At 42.0% G+C, this 20,507-nt stretch overlaps 1 protein-coding gene across 4 annotated transcripts in view; it reads left to right on the top strand.

Moving 5' to 3' along the window:
• Positions 1-17,668, top strand: part of LOC110527723 (interleukin-17 receptor D) — a 59,365-nt gene extending 41,697 nt beyond the window's left edge. For 2 of the 4 annotated variants that reach the window (XM_036983217.1, XM_036983216.1), the window contains 13 exons: positions 1,517-1,583; positions 2,359-2,484; positions 7,841-7,959; positions 8,204-8,321; positions 8,540-8,584; positions 8,864-9,015; positions 9,997-10,062; positions 10,195-10,249; positions 10,463-10,573; positions 11,348-11,532; positions 11,940-12,099; positions 12,351-13,217; positions 15,496-17,668. In XM_036983217.1, coding sequence (XP_036839112.1) covers positions 1,517-1,583; positions 2,359-2,484; positions 7,841-7,959; positions 8,204-8,321; positions 8,540-8,584; positions 8,864-9,015; positions 9,997-10,062; positions 10,195-10,249; positions 10,463-10,573; positions 11,348-11,532; positions 11,940-12,099; positions 12,351-13,217; positions 15,496-15,620 — 2,196 coding nt within the window. In that variant the 3' untranslated portion in view covers positions 15,621-17,668. Of the gene's footprint in view, positions 1-1,516; positions 1,584-2,358; positions 2,485-7,840; positions 7,960-8,200; positions 8,322-8,539; positions 8,585-8,863; positions 9,016-9,996; positions 10,063-10,194; positions 10,250-10,462; positions 10,574-11,347; positions 11,533-11,939; positions 12,100-12,350; positions 13,218-15,495 lie in introns of all 4 variants that reach the window. The other 2 variants (XM_021609186.2, XM_021609185.2) reach the window with 1 other exon arrangement.
• The last annotated feature ends 2,839 nt before the right edge of the window (positions 17,669-20,507 follow it).

The raw sequence follows: 20,507 nt of genomic DNA, 5'->3' as shown, positions 1-20,507 counted from the left end.
GTATGCCAGGTTGCATGCTTCCTGCAGGACCTGTTGGTCAGAGGGAAGGCTTTCTTCACTGTTAAGGTCTATCTCGGCCTGTCATGTAAGCTTTGGAAAGAACATGGTGGGACACCCCTCCCCCGTTATGTTGTTGTGTCATGATTGGGGCATGTTGCTTTCGTCCAGTTCCCAAGCATTTAGTCCCGTCATGGGATTTGTCAATTGTGCTTGAGGCTATTTCACAGCTGGCTTTTTTTGAGCTGCTGGAATGCGTGGAGATGAAGCATCTCTCCATTTTAAGACGCTCTGCTGGTCATCCTTACATCCACAAAGTGAGTGAATGAGCACGGTTAGTTCACCATTCGTGCCTACAGTTTGCCCAGGGCTTTTCCAAAGTTACATATTTGCCCAACCCCGCCTTTATGCCTAAGGTTAGCAGCAAATTACAATCGTCTCGCCTTGGAGCTTGTGGCGTTCCAGCCTGCTGCCTTTTCTATGTCCAGTACGCTCATTGCGCATATACTTGGATAGGATGAGAGCTTTGCACAAGTGTGTCCAACTCTTTGTCCCGGGCACCTCCCTTTCTCGTCAACAATTGTCACATTGCATTGTGAAAGCTAATACATTGGCCCTATAATAGCAAGGGCTTACTGCCTCCGCAGGGCCTATGGGCTCACTCCACCAGGGGTATGGCACTGTTCAAGGTCATCTCCTTACAGGGTATTTGCGATCCGGCTTGTTGGGCATCCCCTGTTACTTTCGAGGTTCTACCGACTAGACGTCACTGCACCTTTTGTTGGAGCCTACGGTCCTCGGTGTCGAGCCGCTGAGGGTTGATAAGTTGAAACTACCTGGCTTCGAGCTCGTGTGTGATCTGAGAGTTGGCCATATATCCCACCGTGAGATGTTGAAAAACAAAATTGAAAGAGAACTTAAGGTTCCTTGCATAACCCCGATTCTCTGATTATTATGAGGGAGACATCTCACCACGTTCCCCTACTTGCAAGAGTGTGAGGACGTTTGGTTTCCTTGAGATGATCAGAGGGCAGGCGAATAGCTCTTTTAGTGTGAAGGTAGGGGCTTCCTCATTCGCCACTCGACCTGTCTCCGACAGACGTGTATGATTTTGGTTCTTCAAGTACTTAGGAGATTCTGGTGAATCCCGCTGTAAGATGACTCCCTCATAATTTAAGAGAACTGGGGTCACTCAAGTGACCTGAAGTTTTTCTTTGGAGTACATTTTAAAGTGAAAAATCTAGAGACCTCGCCGTAATTCCGTTACCGTGGAATTGCCCCTCTTACTTTCAGTTTGGCTGGCAATACAACAGTATTCCAACTGCTGGGTTATTGTGTACTGATCCAATATTCCATGTAAGTATGTAATTCTATGGATTATTGTTCAGGCTGATTTTCTTCGCATTCCTGTGAGGCCGCAGCCTGTCCGTCTGAGCATCGGCAACATGAGGTGGTTGTATTGATGTGTATTACTGTCTGCCAGTTGTCCTTGTGGTTTCACCATCTTTCTTTCTTGCAGGGGCTCCAGGTCCAGTCAAGTTCTGACGGGAATGGTCGGAAGCGAGGGGTCACATTCCGAACAGACAGTGAGTCCTTTCTTTTTCTCTCGCTATCGATCTCAATGTGTTCACTATTTCACATGGCCTTGCATGAAAACTGCCTGCCCTTTCCATTCCATACTAAAGTTGACCTTTTACCACCTCAAGTTGCCAATTCTGTCTCAGACCCTCCACCAACAAGAAGTTAATATCTCGAAGTCAACGTTTTCTCTCCTGTAACAAATCCTGATCCTTCCCCCCACCCCACCCCCACCACCCCAGCAGTCAGCTGCTATTATCCATGACTGTCAGAGGGAACAGCTTTTCTGAAAAGCCCCCCTCTGGTTTAGCATCACAATCGACTGCAGCTCGGAGCCAGGGGGTGTGTGTGACACAGCCCACTGCTCCTCTTCCTATACCTGAGAGGACATAGGGATCATAGTCAAAGGAGATGGCAGAGGAGGGGACAGCTCCTTACATGGCTGCACATTCTTGTCCCCAGGCTTGGCTCAGAGAGAATCTCACCCACTCACCTGTCCATTAGTCTTCATCCAGGGAGCCCTGTTCTGAGCTTCCCATCTTAACCACGCGCTGTGATCCATCCTCTTTCTTCTCTTTAAGGTGTGATTTGGGGGTGATTCTCTGTGTGGTAGAAGAAGAAGGGAGTCTAATTTTAGGACTCTAAACACTGTAAACAAATTTAATTGTGACTAAGGTTGTTTTGACTTAAAAGAAAATCAACAACCTCTCCTCTCCGTCATTGGCATACTCTAACTCTGATATCCTCTTTCTTGTCGTCTCCTCCTCTGTTCTCCTCCGCCAGACTGCTCTGTGAACTGGAGTCCATTGGGGAAGCATGCCATCCATGGAGTGAACAATATGACATTCAGCCACCTCTCCTGTGACAGCCAGGCTGCTGTGGTGGTCCACTGGATGACCAGCCCTCTAGGTATGAACCATATACCCTACGCATTTTAAATTCTTCCATATGATAAAATAGTCATTATACAGACTAGAGATCAATGGGCAAAATCAAATCCAGTGTCTGAGGTTAGAGTTGAGCAGTCACTCCTAGTGTGCGGAAATCTGTATCCAGAAGTTAGTGGTTGACCTACTTTGAAATGTTTCTACCAAGATTGTTTTGGGTAGATCATATTACATCTGGGAGACACTAACATTTTAAAACCCTCTGTATGTGTGCGGGAAGACACGTGTGCTGGTTGCACACAGGAGTCGTTTATGTTTATCTTCAGTATCTCAGACCATGGAGAGTCATTTGTAGAGGTAAGAGGTTTGAGAACAGGAGAGAATAGGAGGGTAAAGAAAAGGCTCATCTTCAAAACACCGTGCTGTGCAGTGTTTTTGCGCCTGTCCTCATCAAAGACCCAGGGCAGTTTACCTTCTCCCAGTAGGCTTACTCTGCTACCCTGACAGTCACAGATCTGCCCCTCAGAGGGAAGAGCGGAGGAAGGGATCCATATCTTACACAACAACACTGATATGTTTGAAGGTGTGTGTGTGTGTGTGTGTGTGTGTGTGTGTGTGTGTGTGTGTGTGTGCAAGCACTGTGTGTTTGTCTTAAGTGTCTCTGTTGGCATGCTATATGTGCGTGTGTGTGACAGAGAGAGCAAGACTGAAAGGGAGGCTTCCTCTTCTTCTGTCAACTGAGGCACTGCTGAAGCCATGGCTGATCCTCATGACAATGTAGCATGTTATTCTCCAGGGGTTAATCCCTAGGACAGGGGCACCACTGCTCAGGTAGAGGGTTAAAGAAAGAAGCAGGAAAAATAAACTTAAAGGGCAGAAGAGCGAGAATGAGGGGGGATCTTTCCTACTTTGAATCAAGTAGTTAGAAAGCTGAAGCTATCGACGCCAGGGGGGGGGGAAACACTCCGGAAGACAGCCCAACCTGTCTGACAGCTTTTTCCTTCCAGTTTTTTCTCTCTCCTCTGTGTCTGACGTGGTGACGGTGAGGCTGATGGTATCTGTGTGGCGGTAGAAGAGGTAAAGGACGGAGTGGAGGAGGTGTAGAGTTACCACCACCACAAAGAGGAGGCTCTTTCAGCTTCTAAGCGTACACACACACAGCCTCCGCTCCCCACAGTGGTAATAGAAGCCACAGGGAATGTGTGTTTTCTGCCTCTGCTGATGCCTCGGACTGATAAGGAAGAAATGTAATTAACGTGGGAGGTGCGCTGGCACACTTTGAAGGGCACGGGAATACTTCCTTGGCACGCAGACACCCTCTCTCTTGTCCTCTGCATACCTGGGTTCAAATACTATTAAAAATACATTTCAAATGCTTAGCTGTGCTTGCTTGAGCTTGCCTGTTGATATGAATAAATGGAGAAGTCCTAAAAGTGCAAATCCTGCCCACCTGGTACTCCATAAAGGGTAAAACAAACACACAGTATTTGAAAGATTTCAAATGGTCTTTGAACCCAGGTGTGGTCCTCTGCCAGGGCACAGCCTCTCTCTCCTGCCAGCTCAAATTATGGTCTCTCATAAAAACATGTTTGATACTATGCCCTTACCTCAAGTGTGTGTGTGACTAGCTAATGTGTGTGGACTCCTACTAACTTCACAAACAACATCCGCTTCATGATTAGGATTTACATTTTCCTCACAAAATGTGTACTTTGGTCATGTTTTCGCAATGTTTTTATTCATTGTTTTGGGCCCCAGTTAATATTGTTTGTGCTTTATGGAAGTTACCCTAGAAGTTAAAGGACAGTTGCTAACGGTAACATATTGTGACCTTGGGTTTTATCTGACATTTTTGGGTTAAAAAATTTGTTATTCACATAGTTGCTCTTTAGATGGTCCTTTACATGTGAGATACAGTGAGCTCCTAGTATTGGGCCAGTGACACCATTTTTTTTTGTTGTTTTGGCTCTGTAATGATACAATGCCTGAGGCTGAAGTGCAGCCTGTCAGCTTTCATTTTAGGGTATTTTCATTCATATCGGGTGAACTGTTTAGAAATTACAGCACTTTTTGTACATAGTCCCTCCATTTTAGGGGACCAAAAGTATTGGGACAAATATATATATATATACACACACACACACACACACACACACACACACACACACACACAGTTGAAGTCGGAAGTTTACATACACTTATGTTGGTGTCATTAAATCTCGTTATTTTAACCACTCCACAAATTTCTTGTTAACAAACTATATTTTTGACAACTCGTTTAGGACATGTACTTTGTGCATGATACAAGTAATTTTTCCAACAATTGTTTACAGACAGATTATTTCAGTTATAACTCACTGTATTACAATTCCAGTGGGTCAGAAGTTTACATACACCAATTTGATGGTGCCTTTAAACAGCTTGAAAAATTGTCATGGCTTTAGAAGCTGAGGTATATTTGGCTAAGGTGTATGTAAACTTCCGACTTCAACTGTATGCTAAAGTAGTCATAAGTTTACGATTTGGTCCAATATTCATAATTACATCAAGCTTGCACACAGATTATTTTGTGCCCAAACTAATTGAATGGTAAATGTTTTGTCTCATTTTGGAGCCACTTTTTTTGTATATATGAATATATGTTGCTCAACACTTCGAGATTAATGTGGATGCTACCATGATTATGGATGGTACGGAATGAATCACACATCATATCCCCTCGTAAACAAAACTTGTTACTACTTTAATACATACAAGTGAATTTTCCCCAATACTTTTGGTCCCCTACTGTTGGGGGTACTATTTACAAAAATGTCTATACGGTTCTCTCGATGTGGATGAAAATACCCTCAAAGTCAAAGTGCTGGCACACTGAGCCAAAACAACAACAAAAAATGTAATTGTCCCAATACTTTTGGCACTCAATATATGTCAATATATGGAAGTTATCTGTGAAAATACCTTTTTAACTTGGTGCTATAAGGTTAAATCCAATTACACAATGCTTGGTAGGCAGTCAAAAAGAATTGCATGTAAGATCTACTTATTGAGTTATGAAAGATGAAGACGAAACTACGTGCATTCATAGTTTTCAGACCCCTTCCCTTTTCCCACATTATGTTACGTTAGCCTTATTCTAAAGTGCTTAAATACATGTTTTCCATCGTCAATCTATACACAATAACCCATAATGACAAAGCTAAAACAGAGGAAAAACAACTGAAATAGCTTATTTACATTTGTATTCAGACCCTTTGCTATGAGACTCAATTGAGCTCAGGTGCATCCTGTTTCCATTGATCATCCTTGATGTTTCTACAACTTGATTGGAGTCCACCTGTGGTAAATTCAATTGATTGGATGTGATTTGGAAAGGTACTATATAAGGTCCCACAGTTGACAGTGCATGTCAGAGCAAACACCAAGCCGTGAGGTCGAAGGAATTGGCTGTAGAGCTCCGAGACAAGATTGTGTCAAGGCACAGATCTAGGAAAGGGTACCAAAATGTTTCTGCAGCGTTGAAGGTCCCAAAGAACACTGGCTTCCATCATTCTTAAATGGAAGAAGTTTGGAACCACCAAGACTTTCTAGAGCTGGCCGCCGGCCAAACTGTGCAATCAGGGGAGAAGGGCCTTGGTCAGAGAGGAGACCAAGAACCCCATGGTCAATCTGACAGGGCTCCAGAGTTGCTCTGTGGAGATAGTTGTCCTTCTGGAAGGTTCTCCCATCTCTGCAGCACTCCACCAATCAGGCCTTTGTGGTAGTGGGCAGACGAAAGCCACTCCTCAGTAAAAGGCACATGACAGCCCGCTTGGAGTTCGCCAAAAGTTACCTAAAGGACTTTCAGACCATGAGAAACAAGATTCTCTGGTCTGAAGAAAACAAAATTGAACTCTTTGGCTTAAATGCCAAGAGACACGTCTGGAGGAAACCTGGAACTATCCCTACGGTGAAGCATGGTGGTGGAATTATCATGCTGTGGGGATGTTTTTCAGTGGAGATCCTTGATGAAACTCTGCTCAGGACCTCCGACTGGGGCGAAGGTTCATCTTCCAATAGCACAACGACCCTTAGCACACAGCCAAGACAACGCAGAAGTGGCTTCGGGACTAGTCTCTGAATGTCCTTGAGTCACCCAGCCAGAGCCCGGACTTGAACCCATCGAGCATCTCTGGAGACACTTGAAAATAGCTGTATAACGACTTTCCCCATCCAACCTGACAGAGCTTGAGAGGATCTGCAGAGAAGAATGGGAGAAACTCCCCAAATACATTTGTGCCAAGATTGTAGCGTCATACCTAAGAAGACTCGAGACTGTAATCGCTGCCAAATGTGCTTCAACAAAGTACTGAGTGAAGGGGTCTGAGTACTTATATAAATGTGATATTTCCATTTTTCTACATTTCTAAAAACCTGTTTTTACTTTCATTATGGGGTTACTGTGTGTAGATTGAGAATTTTTTATGATTTTAATCAATTTTAGAATAAGGCTGTAATGTAACCAAATGTGGGAAAAGTGAAGGGTTCTGAATACTTTTCGAATGCACTGTTACTATTGTCCCTGTTCTCGCCTAGTAAGCTATAGGCCGTCTAAAATGCATTGGTGCTTTTATTGGAATAGAAACACCATAATATTAATTAAGCTAAAATATCAGAAATACTTTTTTAAATAATAAAGGCAGAAAAACACGCGTGAAAGCTTAATTACATAACGGAATGTTAGTGGGACTATAGCCATATCGACACGAGAATGGAACGGGGAATTGAACGAGTCGCATTTAAATTGAAATGACCCGACTTTTGTCAGCCTTTGACCGTACAAATATTTTCTATAATATTCTGCCCATTTTCTATTTTTGAAGGACTTGTATGTACAGATGTTTTTAGGTACAGTGAGCTACAGGCCTACATAGGCGAGTGTAAAATACATTTTGTTATAGAAACACAAATTCATTCATGTTATGGAAACACCATAATATTCAGCTGAAATATCAGAAGTAAATCTTAAAGGCCAGGATCGGCTATCTTTTCGTCGAGGAGAAAAGGGAATACATCATCTAATTGCAGCGGTCAAATGGTGTGGTAGATGCGCTCAACCATACCCTCTGGTGGTGTGAACAAGCATTAACGGTAAACGCATAAAGTGCCACAGCATACCGTACGCTATACTGCTGTATGACTCGACTTTTCATCGAGGAACTCCTGTATGTGATACGTGGGGGGGATAGTGTCACAGGTGTGGTGGTGTTATGCTGTCATCTGACATGGGTGCATTTTTGTCACCGATTTTGAATGTGCATGTTTCTATTCAGGTATTGAACGTGTGTATTGTGTGTGTGTGTGTGTGTGTGTGTGTGTGTGTGTGTTATTATGTCCAGGTATTGAGCATGTGAAGGGTTTCAGAGTATACCTGGAGGATAAGAACCCAGAGGGCAAACGGTGTCAACACATGATCCTCAAAGACCCACGACCGCTCAACTTCTCCTACAAGACTTTGGTAAGTCACACCGCACTCTGCTAAACAGGTTTTTTTTCTTCTTCCATGCATCTGGAAGTAAGGTGTGCGAATGAGCTTAGCTCAAGTCTTACCAAGTTATGTGTTTGGGTGCCGTAGCCGTTCAAAGACTTGATGACCGAAACGCATCCATTTTGACTGCTGATAATACATCGAAGCAATACTTAATTTGTGAGTGCTGGCTGATTTTTACCCAGTTGTATGCGCTGTTATTCCCTGACAGAAGATGAGCTCACAGCCCTTCCCTGGCCTGGCCTATGAGACCGATTACATGGTCCGTGTTGTTCCCTTCCCCACCATCATGAACGACAGCTTCTTCCCCCCATCCTTCCTGCGCACAAACTGTAAGTGGAATACAGCTCAAACTGCAGGCCCTGTTTGTAGGCTAGATCTCGAGCTCAGCGCTAAGTCACGACCACCAACTTGGAATGTCAATACAGCCAGGACAGGAGTTTTTCTTGACCTGATCGGGAGGAAAACTCTTGGCCCTATTGATAACGTTGTAGCTAACAGTAATAGTATTCTAACTGTTGTTGAAGACTCCTGTTGTCTTTTTTTTCAGCCTGTGAAGTTCTACTGGGTCCAGACAACCTGGTCTGCAAACCATGTAAGTAATCAAGTTTCCCATATCTGTTTGCTAATACTGTAATTACTCTCGTAACGGCATTGTGTTAAAATGTAATATATTGTGTAACATTATATTATATCCTAATTGTTTTGTAATTGAGTTGCGTGTCCGCTACTGTTTATTGAAATAATGTTATGAAAGAATTTTGTGAAAAAAAAATTATGATTATGGATGAAACCACCAGAAATTCCTATAATGCTCATATACATGGATTAATCTCTCTCTGTCTCTGTGTCTCTGTCTGGTGGTTGTGACCAGTCTGGAAGCCCAAGACTCTCAACATCTCCCAGCTGGGCTCCAACCTCCATGTTGTCTTCGACCACGCCCCCTCCACCTTCGGCTTCACCATCTACTACCTGTACTACAAACTACGACAGGAGGGACCATTCAGGCTTAAACGCTGCAAACCGGTAAGAGCATGATTACATTATGAGTTGGCCACGTCGTTTTTACTGGTGAGGCTTCGCTAAGAGTGCCGATCTGTCCAGTGCTGATCTGCCCCAAAGTCCATATCTCATTCATTATTATCTAATAGGGTCAAGGTAAAATCCGAGATAAGCACTCCCACTCTGAGACATTTTTTTTTTGTAATATGGACCCTGAGCGGCTTCTAATGTGTTTCCCAGACATTGAGGAGGGATGTTGTACGGTTATGGTATGTTGACGTGTCTTCTCCTCGGCCTCTATCTACCGGGCCCCTACCGTCTGGGCCTCTCTCTGACATCCTATAACCTCATGGGACACACCATAGACTATCCTACTTTAAATACTATTTAAATCATTTCAATACTTGACCTGTGCTTGTTTAGGTTTACCTGTTGAAATTGAACATTTTGAAAAGTGAAGGTGCAAATTCTGACCATCTGGCTGGCAAAAGCAAATTACATTTGAAAGGACGCGTTTGATCAGACCCACTGAGTTACTGAAGATATTCCCAGCAGAACTTAACTTCATTATTCAAGGGCTGGAGGAGAGAAGAGTCTCCTCTCTCACACACATGTTGCCAGAACAGACAGCACTTTGTATCCAGGATGTGTTGTTTTAGCTGTGGAGAGAAAGAGAAAAATCTTATCTCCCCTGTTCCTCCTACTGTCAGTCAAGTCTTCTAGCGGCCCTGCCCTACTTCTGTCTTTCGAACAATGATAAAAGCCAAAGCCCCCCCCTAGCTAGCTGTAGCTCTCATTCAGGTCCCCTCTCTCTCACATACTGTGTTTTAGAAACATGACCTGATTAGGTCCTCAACCATATGGTTGGTTAAGAGGTGAAAAAAATCAACTATTATGATGTCAGTATTCCAAACCCTCAGTCAGAAATGCATGTGACTCCTCAGCTCTGTATCACTACAGAAACGGCATGACAATAATGCACTGTTCTACTCTATTTTTGCAAAGGAGTTTAATCTGCCCATGACGACATGCGTTCTTCAAGATGTGATACCAGGAACCTATGCGATTGAGGTAAAGCATGATTCTCACGGAGCTGGTTAAAAGTAGTGCACTACTATTGTGGACGCAGCACTGATGGAAACCCACTGAAGCCATCTCAGCTGACACACATATTTCCTTCCATATATGTAATTTGTGCTTCAGCTGAGAGATGACACCAACACTACCAGAAGACAGGCCCAGTACCACGTAAGCCAAGGTGAGCTGCCTGCTACTAGCTAACATCACAGTATTGCCTCTGGACTGACACCCACTTACTAAACTCACATTACATAAGCCTGGATGACTAGGGAGTTGCCAAAGTCTTCCGGGTGTTTTATGTTCACTTTGCTGAGTAAAAAGCCCATTCATAGTTCATTGGAAATGTATTTGCTTGTTATTTAAATATCTTTCTGTCTGTTGTCTGTCTCAGTCCACTCCCCGTGGGCAGGGCCTATCAGAGCCATGGCCATCACTGTCCCTCTAGTCATCATGTCTGCCTTTGCTACACTCTTCACTGTAATGTGCCGGAAGAAACAACAAGGTACTTTTCGTCATTCCTAATAATAAAACATTTCACGCTCAGGGCTCTATTTGCAGGTGGTATTAAGCCAGTGCAATTGTCAAATGCAATTTTTCACCTGTTAAAGCTGTCTTCTATTTTCAAACCCTAGCACCAGGATTGGTAATTTACCCGTCTTGTCTTAACAGTCACTTCCGCTGAGGTGGGTTAGGGTGGCAATATCTGAGGTGTGTCCTTAAAAACATGTGCCAAAGTGCCAATTTCAGTATACGCTGGTGGGGATATTTAAGACCAACTTAAGTCTGGTCTTAGCGGTAACGCGGTTGGTTATGGCGTGGATTCTGACAATACTCCGTGCCCTCAGCCGATTGACAGTATGCAAATACTGTCAAATCCTACAGAACTAGAGACAAATGCATGCAGTATTAAGCCATGAAATGCCTTGATTGGCCAAGCCCTCGTCACACCTACAACTTGTTTATTCATCAAACCCAGCTCATAATAACGGCTGTTAGAATAGCAACCAAAAACCAATCTGACACACCCCCCGGACCTATAATGCTACTTACCGCCAGCACTTAGATTTACCAATGACTTAGGTTTGTAAAAAAAAAAAATCCCTCAGTTTACTTTCTGTCTGTTTACTGAATCTACCTTTAAAAAAAACCAGTATCCAACATTTACAAACATTAGTAGACATTTAGTAGAATAGGCCAATGCATTTCCCTTCACCTTTCTTTGTGGTCTTCATATTGTATTAATACTGTATATGGTGTTGTAACTTGATCTGTGCAGAGAATATCTACTCCCATCTGGATGAGGAGAGTGCGGAGTCATCGTCTCACACCACAGCTCTGAATGCAGACAGACCCTGGCCCCGGACTAAGGTGTTTGTCTGCTACTCCACTAAGGACTGCCCCAAACACCTCACAGTCGTACAGAGCTTCGCCTTCTTCCTCCAGGACTTCTGTGGCTGTGAGGTAGGAACTAAACTTCCCAAATAATGTTCCTTCAAGCACACAACTTTGTAGCTAGGTTATGGCTCCAAGGGTTGGCTCCAAGGGTTGGCTCAGGCCAGAGAATTGAATGTGATGGGGTTGGAAAATGTAAATCAGGAGTGTGCTTTGTGCCACCTGCTGGTTGATCCCATGAAGTGTGTGACTTCATAGTATAATTAGTAGTAGTAGCAGCATATATTTTATAATGGTAATAGTCTCGTCCACCAGCCCGATGTGATGAGTTTAGCTCAGTAAATACTCAAAAATGGTTTACTATTCTGTAATATTAATCACTACGTCTCTCTGTGGTGGTTAGTCCTGCAGGTGATATTATAGTTTAACCTCGCCCCATTCCATTCGCCAGTTCCTATTTTTGATTTTTTTTTCAGGTGACTCTGGACCTGTGGGAGCACCTGCAGATCTGTAAGGAGGGCCAGATGTCCTGGCTGAGTCGGCAGATAGATGAGGCTCACTACATCATCACTGTCTGCTCCAAAGGCCTCAAGCACTATATAGAGAAGAGCCGCAGGGGGAAATCACCAGCCAGAGGTGATTTGATATATTTTTTTTGGGGGGGGGAATGATTGTTTGATTTAATTTGTTTGACAAATGAAAACCAAAATTGTCAAACATTGTCAGACATCTACTGAATTAACAACGGCAGTTACAACAGGTGTCTTTTTGGTTATGTTCAGTCGAATAAATGCATGTACAGCCAAGTACATGCATTTTAACAAACTATCAAGGATAAACTCAAAGTCACTGATTTTCCTATATGTCCATTGTTTCTTTTGGTGTAGGTGGAGCAGCTGCAGCAAACGGAGCAGAGCTCTTCATCGTCGCAGTGGCCATGATTGCGGAGAAGCTCTGTGAGGCGCGGCAGAAAGACCAGGACCTGTCTCGCTTCATGGCCGTCTACTTCGACTACTCCCACGAGGGCGACGTCCCGACCATGCTGAGCCTGGCTCCCAAGTTCAAGCTCATGGATCAGCTCCCTCAGATGTTCGGCCGCCTCCACTCCCGCCAGCTCAGTTTACCGGAACGCGAGCCGCAGCCGCTCAACATCAGCAAGAGGAACTACTTCCGGAGCAAGTCAGGGCGGTCTCTGTACGTGGCCATCTGCAACATGCACCAGCACATCTCATTGGAGCCTGATTGGTTCGAGAGGCAGGTGAAACCCGCTCCTCTGGCACCGCGTGACGGTACGTCATTGTCATCATCGTCGCCTCGCATGGAGAAGTTTGACTCTGGGCTGGTGCTCAACGAGGTTTTATTTAAGTTGCCATCAGAAAGCGAAGGTACTCTGATGAGGAATGTGCTGCTCACGTCTCTTCCTCCCAGCCTCAGCCTGGCCCACTGTTCCCTGGACAGACCCGGGGGGCCTGGGAACAGCCTCTCCAGCTCCAGCTTTTCTCAGGGGGAATCTGGGTTCACGTCGGGGGCCTCGTCTGGTTTGGGTCCTCTGGCTCTGAGGTCTCTGAGGCCTGTCGTACCTCCCCAGGCTGGAGATGGGTCAGCCAGTCCCCCAGAAATGCCCCGGGACTCTGGGATCTATGATTTGTCAGTGCCCTCTTCTGAGCTGTCCATCCCCCTCATGGAGGGCCTGTCACCTGACCAGGCTGACTCCTCCTCCCTGGCCGACAGCGAATCATCTTCTTCCGGACTGGGTAAGAGACCAATGTTTTGTGTCTAAAAATGCCTAAAATTATCTGACATTTTCATTGCAAAATAGTAAGTGGTCAAATTGAGAATGATTCAGATTCAAAGCCCTATGCCTAAAATTATGCTGTATGACATTTTCACATTTAAGTACAATAGGACTGATAATTAACTATGAGTCAGATTTAAGAATGAGTCATCGGATTCGGAGATGGTTCAGTCAGATAAGTCAGTGACATAATTTCAGACATACAGTGCCTTGCGAAAGTATTCGGCCCCCTTGAACTTTGCGACCTTTTGCCACATTTCAGGCTTCAAACATAAAGATATAAAACTGTATTTTTTTGTGAAGAATCAACAACAAGTGGGACACAATCATGAAGTGGAACGACATTTATTGGATATTTCAAACTTTTTTAACAAATCAAAAACTGAAAAATTGGGCGTGCAAAATTATTCAGCCCCCTTAAGTTGATACTTTGTAGCGCCACCTTTTGCTGCGATTACAGCTGTAAGTCGCTTGGGGTATGTCTCTATCAGTTTTGCACATCGAGAGACTGAACTTTTTTCCCATTCCTCCTTGCAAAACAGCTCGAGCTCAGTGAGGTTGGATGGAGAGCATTTGTGAACAGCAGTTTTCAGTTCTTTCCACAGATTCTCGATTGGATTCAGGTCTGGACTTTGACTTGGCCATTCTAACACCTGGATATGTTTATTTTTGAACCATTCCATTGTAGATTTTGCTTAATGTTTTGGATCATTGTCTTGTTGGAAGACAAATCTCCGTCCCAGTCTCAGGTCTTTTGCAGACTACATCAGGTTTTCTTCCAGAATGGTCCTGTATTTGGCTCCATCCATCTTCCCATCAATTTTAACCATCTTCCCTGTCCCTGCTGAAGAAAAGCAGGCCCAAACCATGATGCTGCCACCACCATGTTTGACAGTGGGCATGGTGTGTTCAGGGTGATGAGCTGTGTTGCTTTTACGCCAAACATAACGTTTTGCATTGTTGCCAAAAAGTTCAATTTTGGTTTCATCTGACCAGAGCACCTTCTTCCACATGTTTGGTGTGTCTCCCAGGTGGCTTGTGGCAAACTTTAAACAACACTTTTTATGGATATCTTTAAGAAATGGCTTTCTTCTTGCCACTTCCATAAAGGCCAGATTTGTGCAATATACGACTGATTGTTGTCCTATGGACAGAGTCTCCCACCTCAGCTGTAGATCTCTGCAGTTCATCCAGAGTGATCATGGGCCTCTTGGCTGCATCTCTGATCAGTCTTCTCCTTGTATGAGCTGAAAGTTTAGAGGGACGGCCAGGTCTTGGTAGATTTGCAGTGGTCTGATACTCCTTCCATTTCAATATTATCGCTTGCACAGTGCTCCTTGGGATGTTTAAAGCTTGGGAAATCTTTTTGTATCCAAATCCGGCTTTAAACTTCTTCACAACAGTATCTCGGACCTGCCTGGTGTGTTCCTTGTTCTTCATGATGCTCTCTGCGCTTTTAACGGACCTCTGAGACTATCACAGTGCAGGTGCATTTATACGGAGACTTGATTACACACAGGTGGATTGTATTTATCATCATTAGTCATTTAGGTCAACATTGGATCATTCAGAGATCCTCACTGAACTTCTGGAGAGAGTTTGCTGCACTGAAAGGAAAGGGGCTGAATAATTTTGCACGCCCAATTTTTCAGTTTTTGATTTGTTAAAAAAGTTTGAAATATCCAATAAATGTCGTTCCGCTTCATGATTGTGTCCCACTTGTTGTTAATTCTTCCCAAAAAAATACAGTTTTATATCTTTATGTTTGAAGCCTGAAATGTGGCAAAAGGTCTCAAAGTTCAAGGGGGCCGAATACTTTCGCAAGGCACTGTATACGGACTCATTTCCACCACTGGTTGTTTCTATTTCACCATTAGTGACGTTTAGGGTTGCAAAACTACTGTTAATTTACCAAAATTACCAGAATCTTCTGTAATTAACAGGTAATCTATGGTAACTTTGGTCATTTATACTTGAATAACTTCTAAAAAAAAATAAAAAATGTTTGTCCATGAGTTTCTAGCAGATAGACCAAATGGTTCAAGAGAAAATTGTCTAATTAAAAAGGCATCTAATCAACAATGGCATTTTCAAATAAGTTTATTTTACTAAGTGTGTAAAAACAATGTAAAGGATATTTTATGCTGAAACCCTCATATTAAACACCAACGTTATTCACTAGTGAAGTCTAGTGTGTGTTTGTGCCTCTGAAATTTGCTGAATATCTCCATCTCCAGGTGATGAGGAGCCCCCTGCTGTCAGCTCTCTGCACTACACCGTGCCCACCATCTGTAAAGCTGAGCTTCATCACCATCTAGAGCAGTCTGAAGGACTGGGACTCTTTCCTGTTCCTCCCTTGTAGTGAACTTAACAACATTACATTACCTGGACATGCATGGCCTGTTCATAAGGAATCATTGGATCAAGCCCAGTGACCAAGCCCATGGATTCTAGTGATGTCATCTGCTTCAGAATCTCTGTGGGCTGATAAAACACGGAGGAATGATGTCACGTTTTAGAACGCCGAGGGTGATGTCACTGTTTTGTGAACCTTCTAAGTAGCGGTTGTGTGACTGTGAAGGCAATGCATTATTTAACAATGGTTGTATGTTGTTTTGCAGTGCTGTCCTGTAATTGTTAGTGGTGTAAAGATGTTGAATTCAGACTACACTAGATCTGCTTTTTAAAACACCCCACGCCATACCAGGTTACCAGTTCATCAAATGGCCGACATCAATGTTTCTCAACCTTGGTCCTCTGGTGCATCAAAGAGGTGACACATTTTTGTTCCAGCGCAGAAACACCTGCTTCAACTCCTCTACTGATAATCAAATCCATGATTACTCGAATCTGGTGTGTTAGTGCTGGGCTTGAACACAAATGTGTGACTTCAACGATGTAGTTTGTTAAATACAGGGACAATTATGTTTTGAATGAAAGAGCATTTGTTTGTTACTTTATTTTAATTTATTGTCAATGATGAAATATGAAATAACTTTTTAAAGTATTGTACACCAACACAAGGATACAAGGTGCTGGAACTGAGTGTCAAAGCACTTTTACTTGTTTAAAAAAAAAAATGTAATTCTCGCACCAATTTGGTTTACTGATAGAAAAGGTTTTGACAACTGTTGTGTAAGAGAGCAGATAGGTTGGGAGTACTCACATTTGTATCATATTTTTCAAACCAGCAGTTATGACAATGTTATCTCACAGTAATGGACAGGGGTTTGATTTTAGGGGCATTCTCATTTTATAAACTAAATGCCTTTATTTGGAACTTGGGAAATATACTGTTATTCAACTCTTACAGAGCGAAAAGTAACCCCGTCTTTGTGGGTCTACTTCAGTGTATGTTCTAACAATGTTTTAATGTTTTCCAGTGCCAGTCATTTTGACAACACATTGTTTTTGGAAATAATCTGTTTTATTCCAGTTTTGTATAGTTTTTAGTTTCTTTTTTTTTCTCTACGTTTTATATAAACACTTTGTACTGTTTTATAGTACTCTAATGTAGGAAATAAGCAAAAAATGAAATTGTAATTTGTTCATTATTGAAGCCTCGGACAAGTCAAGGAGACGAGATTTAGAAGGATGGCTCGGTGAGACACAACCCATTTTCCTGCTCAAAGTGTGTAACTAAACAGGCAAGAACACAATCTGAAATATCATTTACACCCTTTTAGATGGCAACATAGATGTATATTTGATATCTGCCCATTTTGAAGTGGCAACTGATTTCACCAGTAGCACTGTGCCAAGTGCACCGTAAGTCCAAGGTCAAGATACAAACTGGTAGTTAAAATACAATGTAACCTATTGCATGTTTTAGTAACTGTCAAATGTGGTGTAATAATTGGTTGGGATAGAATTTATTTTTCACCCTACCCCTACATAAGTCACGTTAGTTTGCCTATTATAAACTTTATGGCTTGCATTAGGACTGACAGTCCGTCAGCACTGCTCAAGTTCAGTAGCAATATGGGAAGTTATTAACCATTATTAATCTACATTTAAAAATAAAAAAAAATAAGATTATGTAGATTACCATCCCATGGTGAATAGACTCTACTATTCAAAAGAGAAAATCACTGTAGAGAGAGGATTAGAAATCACACCAATGACTACATTTCCTATAGGCCTACTTGGTGTGTTACACTCTACACAACTCGATTCTGATACGGGGGTCCAGAACATAATTACAGATCATTTGACTGCAAACCTTGCTTACATTTGTATACGATCACGTCTATTATGTGTGGGAATGCTTGAACAGATTTCCAAAATTAAAATCTCTTGAAGCAGATGGCCAACAGTGAAAAATCTATAAAACAAGCATGTTTTTATTTATTGTGTTTTGCTCAGAAAACTTGGGTGTCCAAATAAAATCACTGGCCACAAGTTGGGGAACCCTGCTGTACTGTATCTCACTGTAAAAGACCCCTTGGTCGCTCTCTCTCTCTCTCACACACACACACACACACACACACACACACACACACACACACACACACACACACACGGTAAAAGTAGTTTAATATTGGATATTCGGTTTTCTCTCGTCAACAGCAATTGAAACAAGCATGCCAATGACTATGAAAATGTTACATTCTGAATCGGGGTTGCATGGAGAACAAAACACAACTTAAAAAACAATATTTTAAAAAAGATTTTTGGATTTCAATCTTCAATAGCTCTTAAAGAGTGCCGTGCCTATGGAAAATTATATTTTCTGAATTGGGAAGACGGCGAAAAATTAAAAACATTTGCATTTGGATTATCGGATTTCCACATTCAATAGCTCGTAGCCCTTTAAACTGGTAGACGTGATGCAAATATCCAATATTTTGACAATGATATTCACCTAAATTGGAATGCAGTGGCTGTACAGTAATATTCTATACATGACGTCAGAGCTCATGTTCTCCACTTCACAGCTCTGTATGGGTTTTGACTGACAGACATTCTGAATAGGAGTACAGCGAGCGACAAGTTGCCCCCATCCCTCCCTCTAATTGGGCAATGCTGTAAATTACGCTGACTCAATGTATTTTGAAAAAATGAGATGTTGAGGATTATAATAAATCCAGCTTTGTCATACAAGCAAGCCAAACACCAGTGTCCAAATGTGCACTTCTCATTTCCATATCATAAAACTTAAATAATATACCGTGTCAATGTTTTTGATCACAATGTTTGGTGTAACATTCCAAGATGACATGGCGTTATACCCTGGGTTGTCCTGAACAGAATGAATTTGTTTGCTTGTTGTACTGTATACTTCAGGTATTGTATATGTAACTGAACTAAATGACTATTGCCCCGTAGCACTCACTTATGTCATCATGAAGTGCTTTGACAGGCTAGTTAAAGACCATCTCACCTTCGCCTTACCTGACACCATAGACCATATTTGACCAAGAAGGAGTGTGATGGTGCTGCATCCGATGACTTGGCCTCCACAATCCCCTGACCTCAACCAAATTGAGATGGTTTGGGATGAGTTGGACCGCAGAGTGAAGGAAAAGCAGCCAACAAGTAAGTGCTCAGCATATGTGGGAACTCCTTGAAGACCGTTGGATAAGTATTCCTTATGAAGCTGGTTGAGAGAATGCCAAGAGTGCAAAGCTGTTATCAACGCAAAGGGTGGCTAATTTGAAGGATCTCAAATATATAAAATATATTTAGATTTGTCTAACACTTTTTTTTGGTTACTAGATGGTTCCATATGTGTTATTTCATAGTGTTGTCTTCATTATTATTCTACAATGTAGAAAATAGTAAAAAAATAAAAACCCTGGAATGAGTAGGTGTGTCCAAACTTTTGACTGGTACTGTATATTTATATTTCGCTCTGACATTGGTCATGATATTTCTTAACTGTAAAAATGTTCAGGTTTATGTGTATTTGTTATTTTAATTGTATTGCTTTAGGTATTACTGCACTGTTGGAGCTAGAAAGAGAAGCATTTTGTTGTACACGCAATAAAATCTGCAAATCTGTGTCCGCAACCAATAAACTTTTTATTTTATTTGTGAAGAAAATATTCCACAGATCATTCATCTGAATGCACTCATGACTCCATTCTAGGTGTACCGGAATTACTGTTTCTCTGAATTGCATTGTGAAAGCCTAACACTTTAAGATCATATTTTATGATTTAGCTAGGCATGTTGGCAAAAAAACAAATGTTCAAATTATGCCCCCCTGACCCAGATTGCAATTTATAATGGAACATTTTGGGATAAGTATTGTTGTTTACGCAATCCCAAAATGTTCCATTATAAATTGCAATCTGAGTCAGGTGGGCATAATTTGTAAAGGTAGGGATGCAGGGCTGTGTTCCAAACAAAACAACTACAAGTGTGCCTCGTCTAGTTCCTTGATGGCACAGCTACTGTAGGAGGATTCAAAAAGCATCTTTATATTAAATAATTTTTTTAACGTTTATTTAACTAGGCTAGTCAGTTAAGAACAAATTCTTATTTACAATGACAGCCTACCCCTTTCTTTGAGTGATACAAGTGCATTGAAATTATTTAGGAACTGTACACACTTTGGAGAGGCGTGGCCATTGAAAACACCAGTTAAACCTGTCACTCAAACCCCCATCATTTTTTTGTCCATTGTTGCACCTAGCCCATATTTTCCAATAATATTCTTATCATGCTACTGAATGTATCTAGAACATTTTCAGATTTCGTTATCAACAAATGCGGTGAAACGTACAGTAAATATAAAATGCACATGAATCAACAGTGTAATGTTTTTGGATTCAGTCTCGTCCGGTGAACTGTTGTGTCCTCACCTTTAGTCTAATAATTTTACCATAATCTCCAAACTGTTACTTTTTAATTGCTACCATGGTTTTTTCCAGTGGTGTAAAGTACTTAAATAAAAAATACTTTAAGGTACAACTTAAATAGTTTTTGTGGGTACTACTTTACTTAACAATTTATATTTTTGACCACTTTTACTTCACTACATTCCTAATGAAAAGTATGTACTTTTTAATCCATACATTTTCCCTGACATCCAAAAGTACTCTTTACATTTTGAATGCTTAGCAGGACAGGAAAATGGTCCAGTTCACACATTAATCAAGCCTAAACTCAGGAAAAAAAAGAAAAGTCCTCTCACTGTCAACTGCGTTTATTTTCAGCAAACTTAACGTGAAAATATTTGTATGAACATAAGATTCAACAACTGAGACATAAACTGAACAAGTTCCACAGACATATGGCTAAC

The sequence above is a fragment of the Oncorhynchus mykiss genome, chromosome 7 (genome assembly GCF_013265735.2).
Source record: "Oncorhynchus mykiss isolate Arlee chromosome 7, USDA_OmykA_1.1, whole genome shotgun sequence".
NCBI classification, from domain to species: Eukaryota; Metazoa; Chordata; class Actinopteri; order Salmoniformes; family Salmonidae; genus Oncorhynchus; species Oncorhynchus mykiss.
The sequence above is the reverse complement of the archived record's forward strand: the minus strand, read 5'-3'. Positions and strand labels throughout refer to the sequence as shown.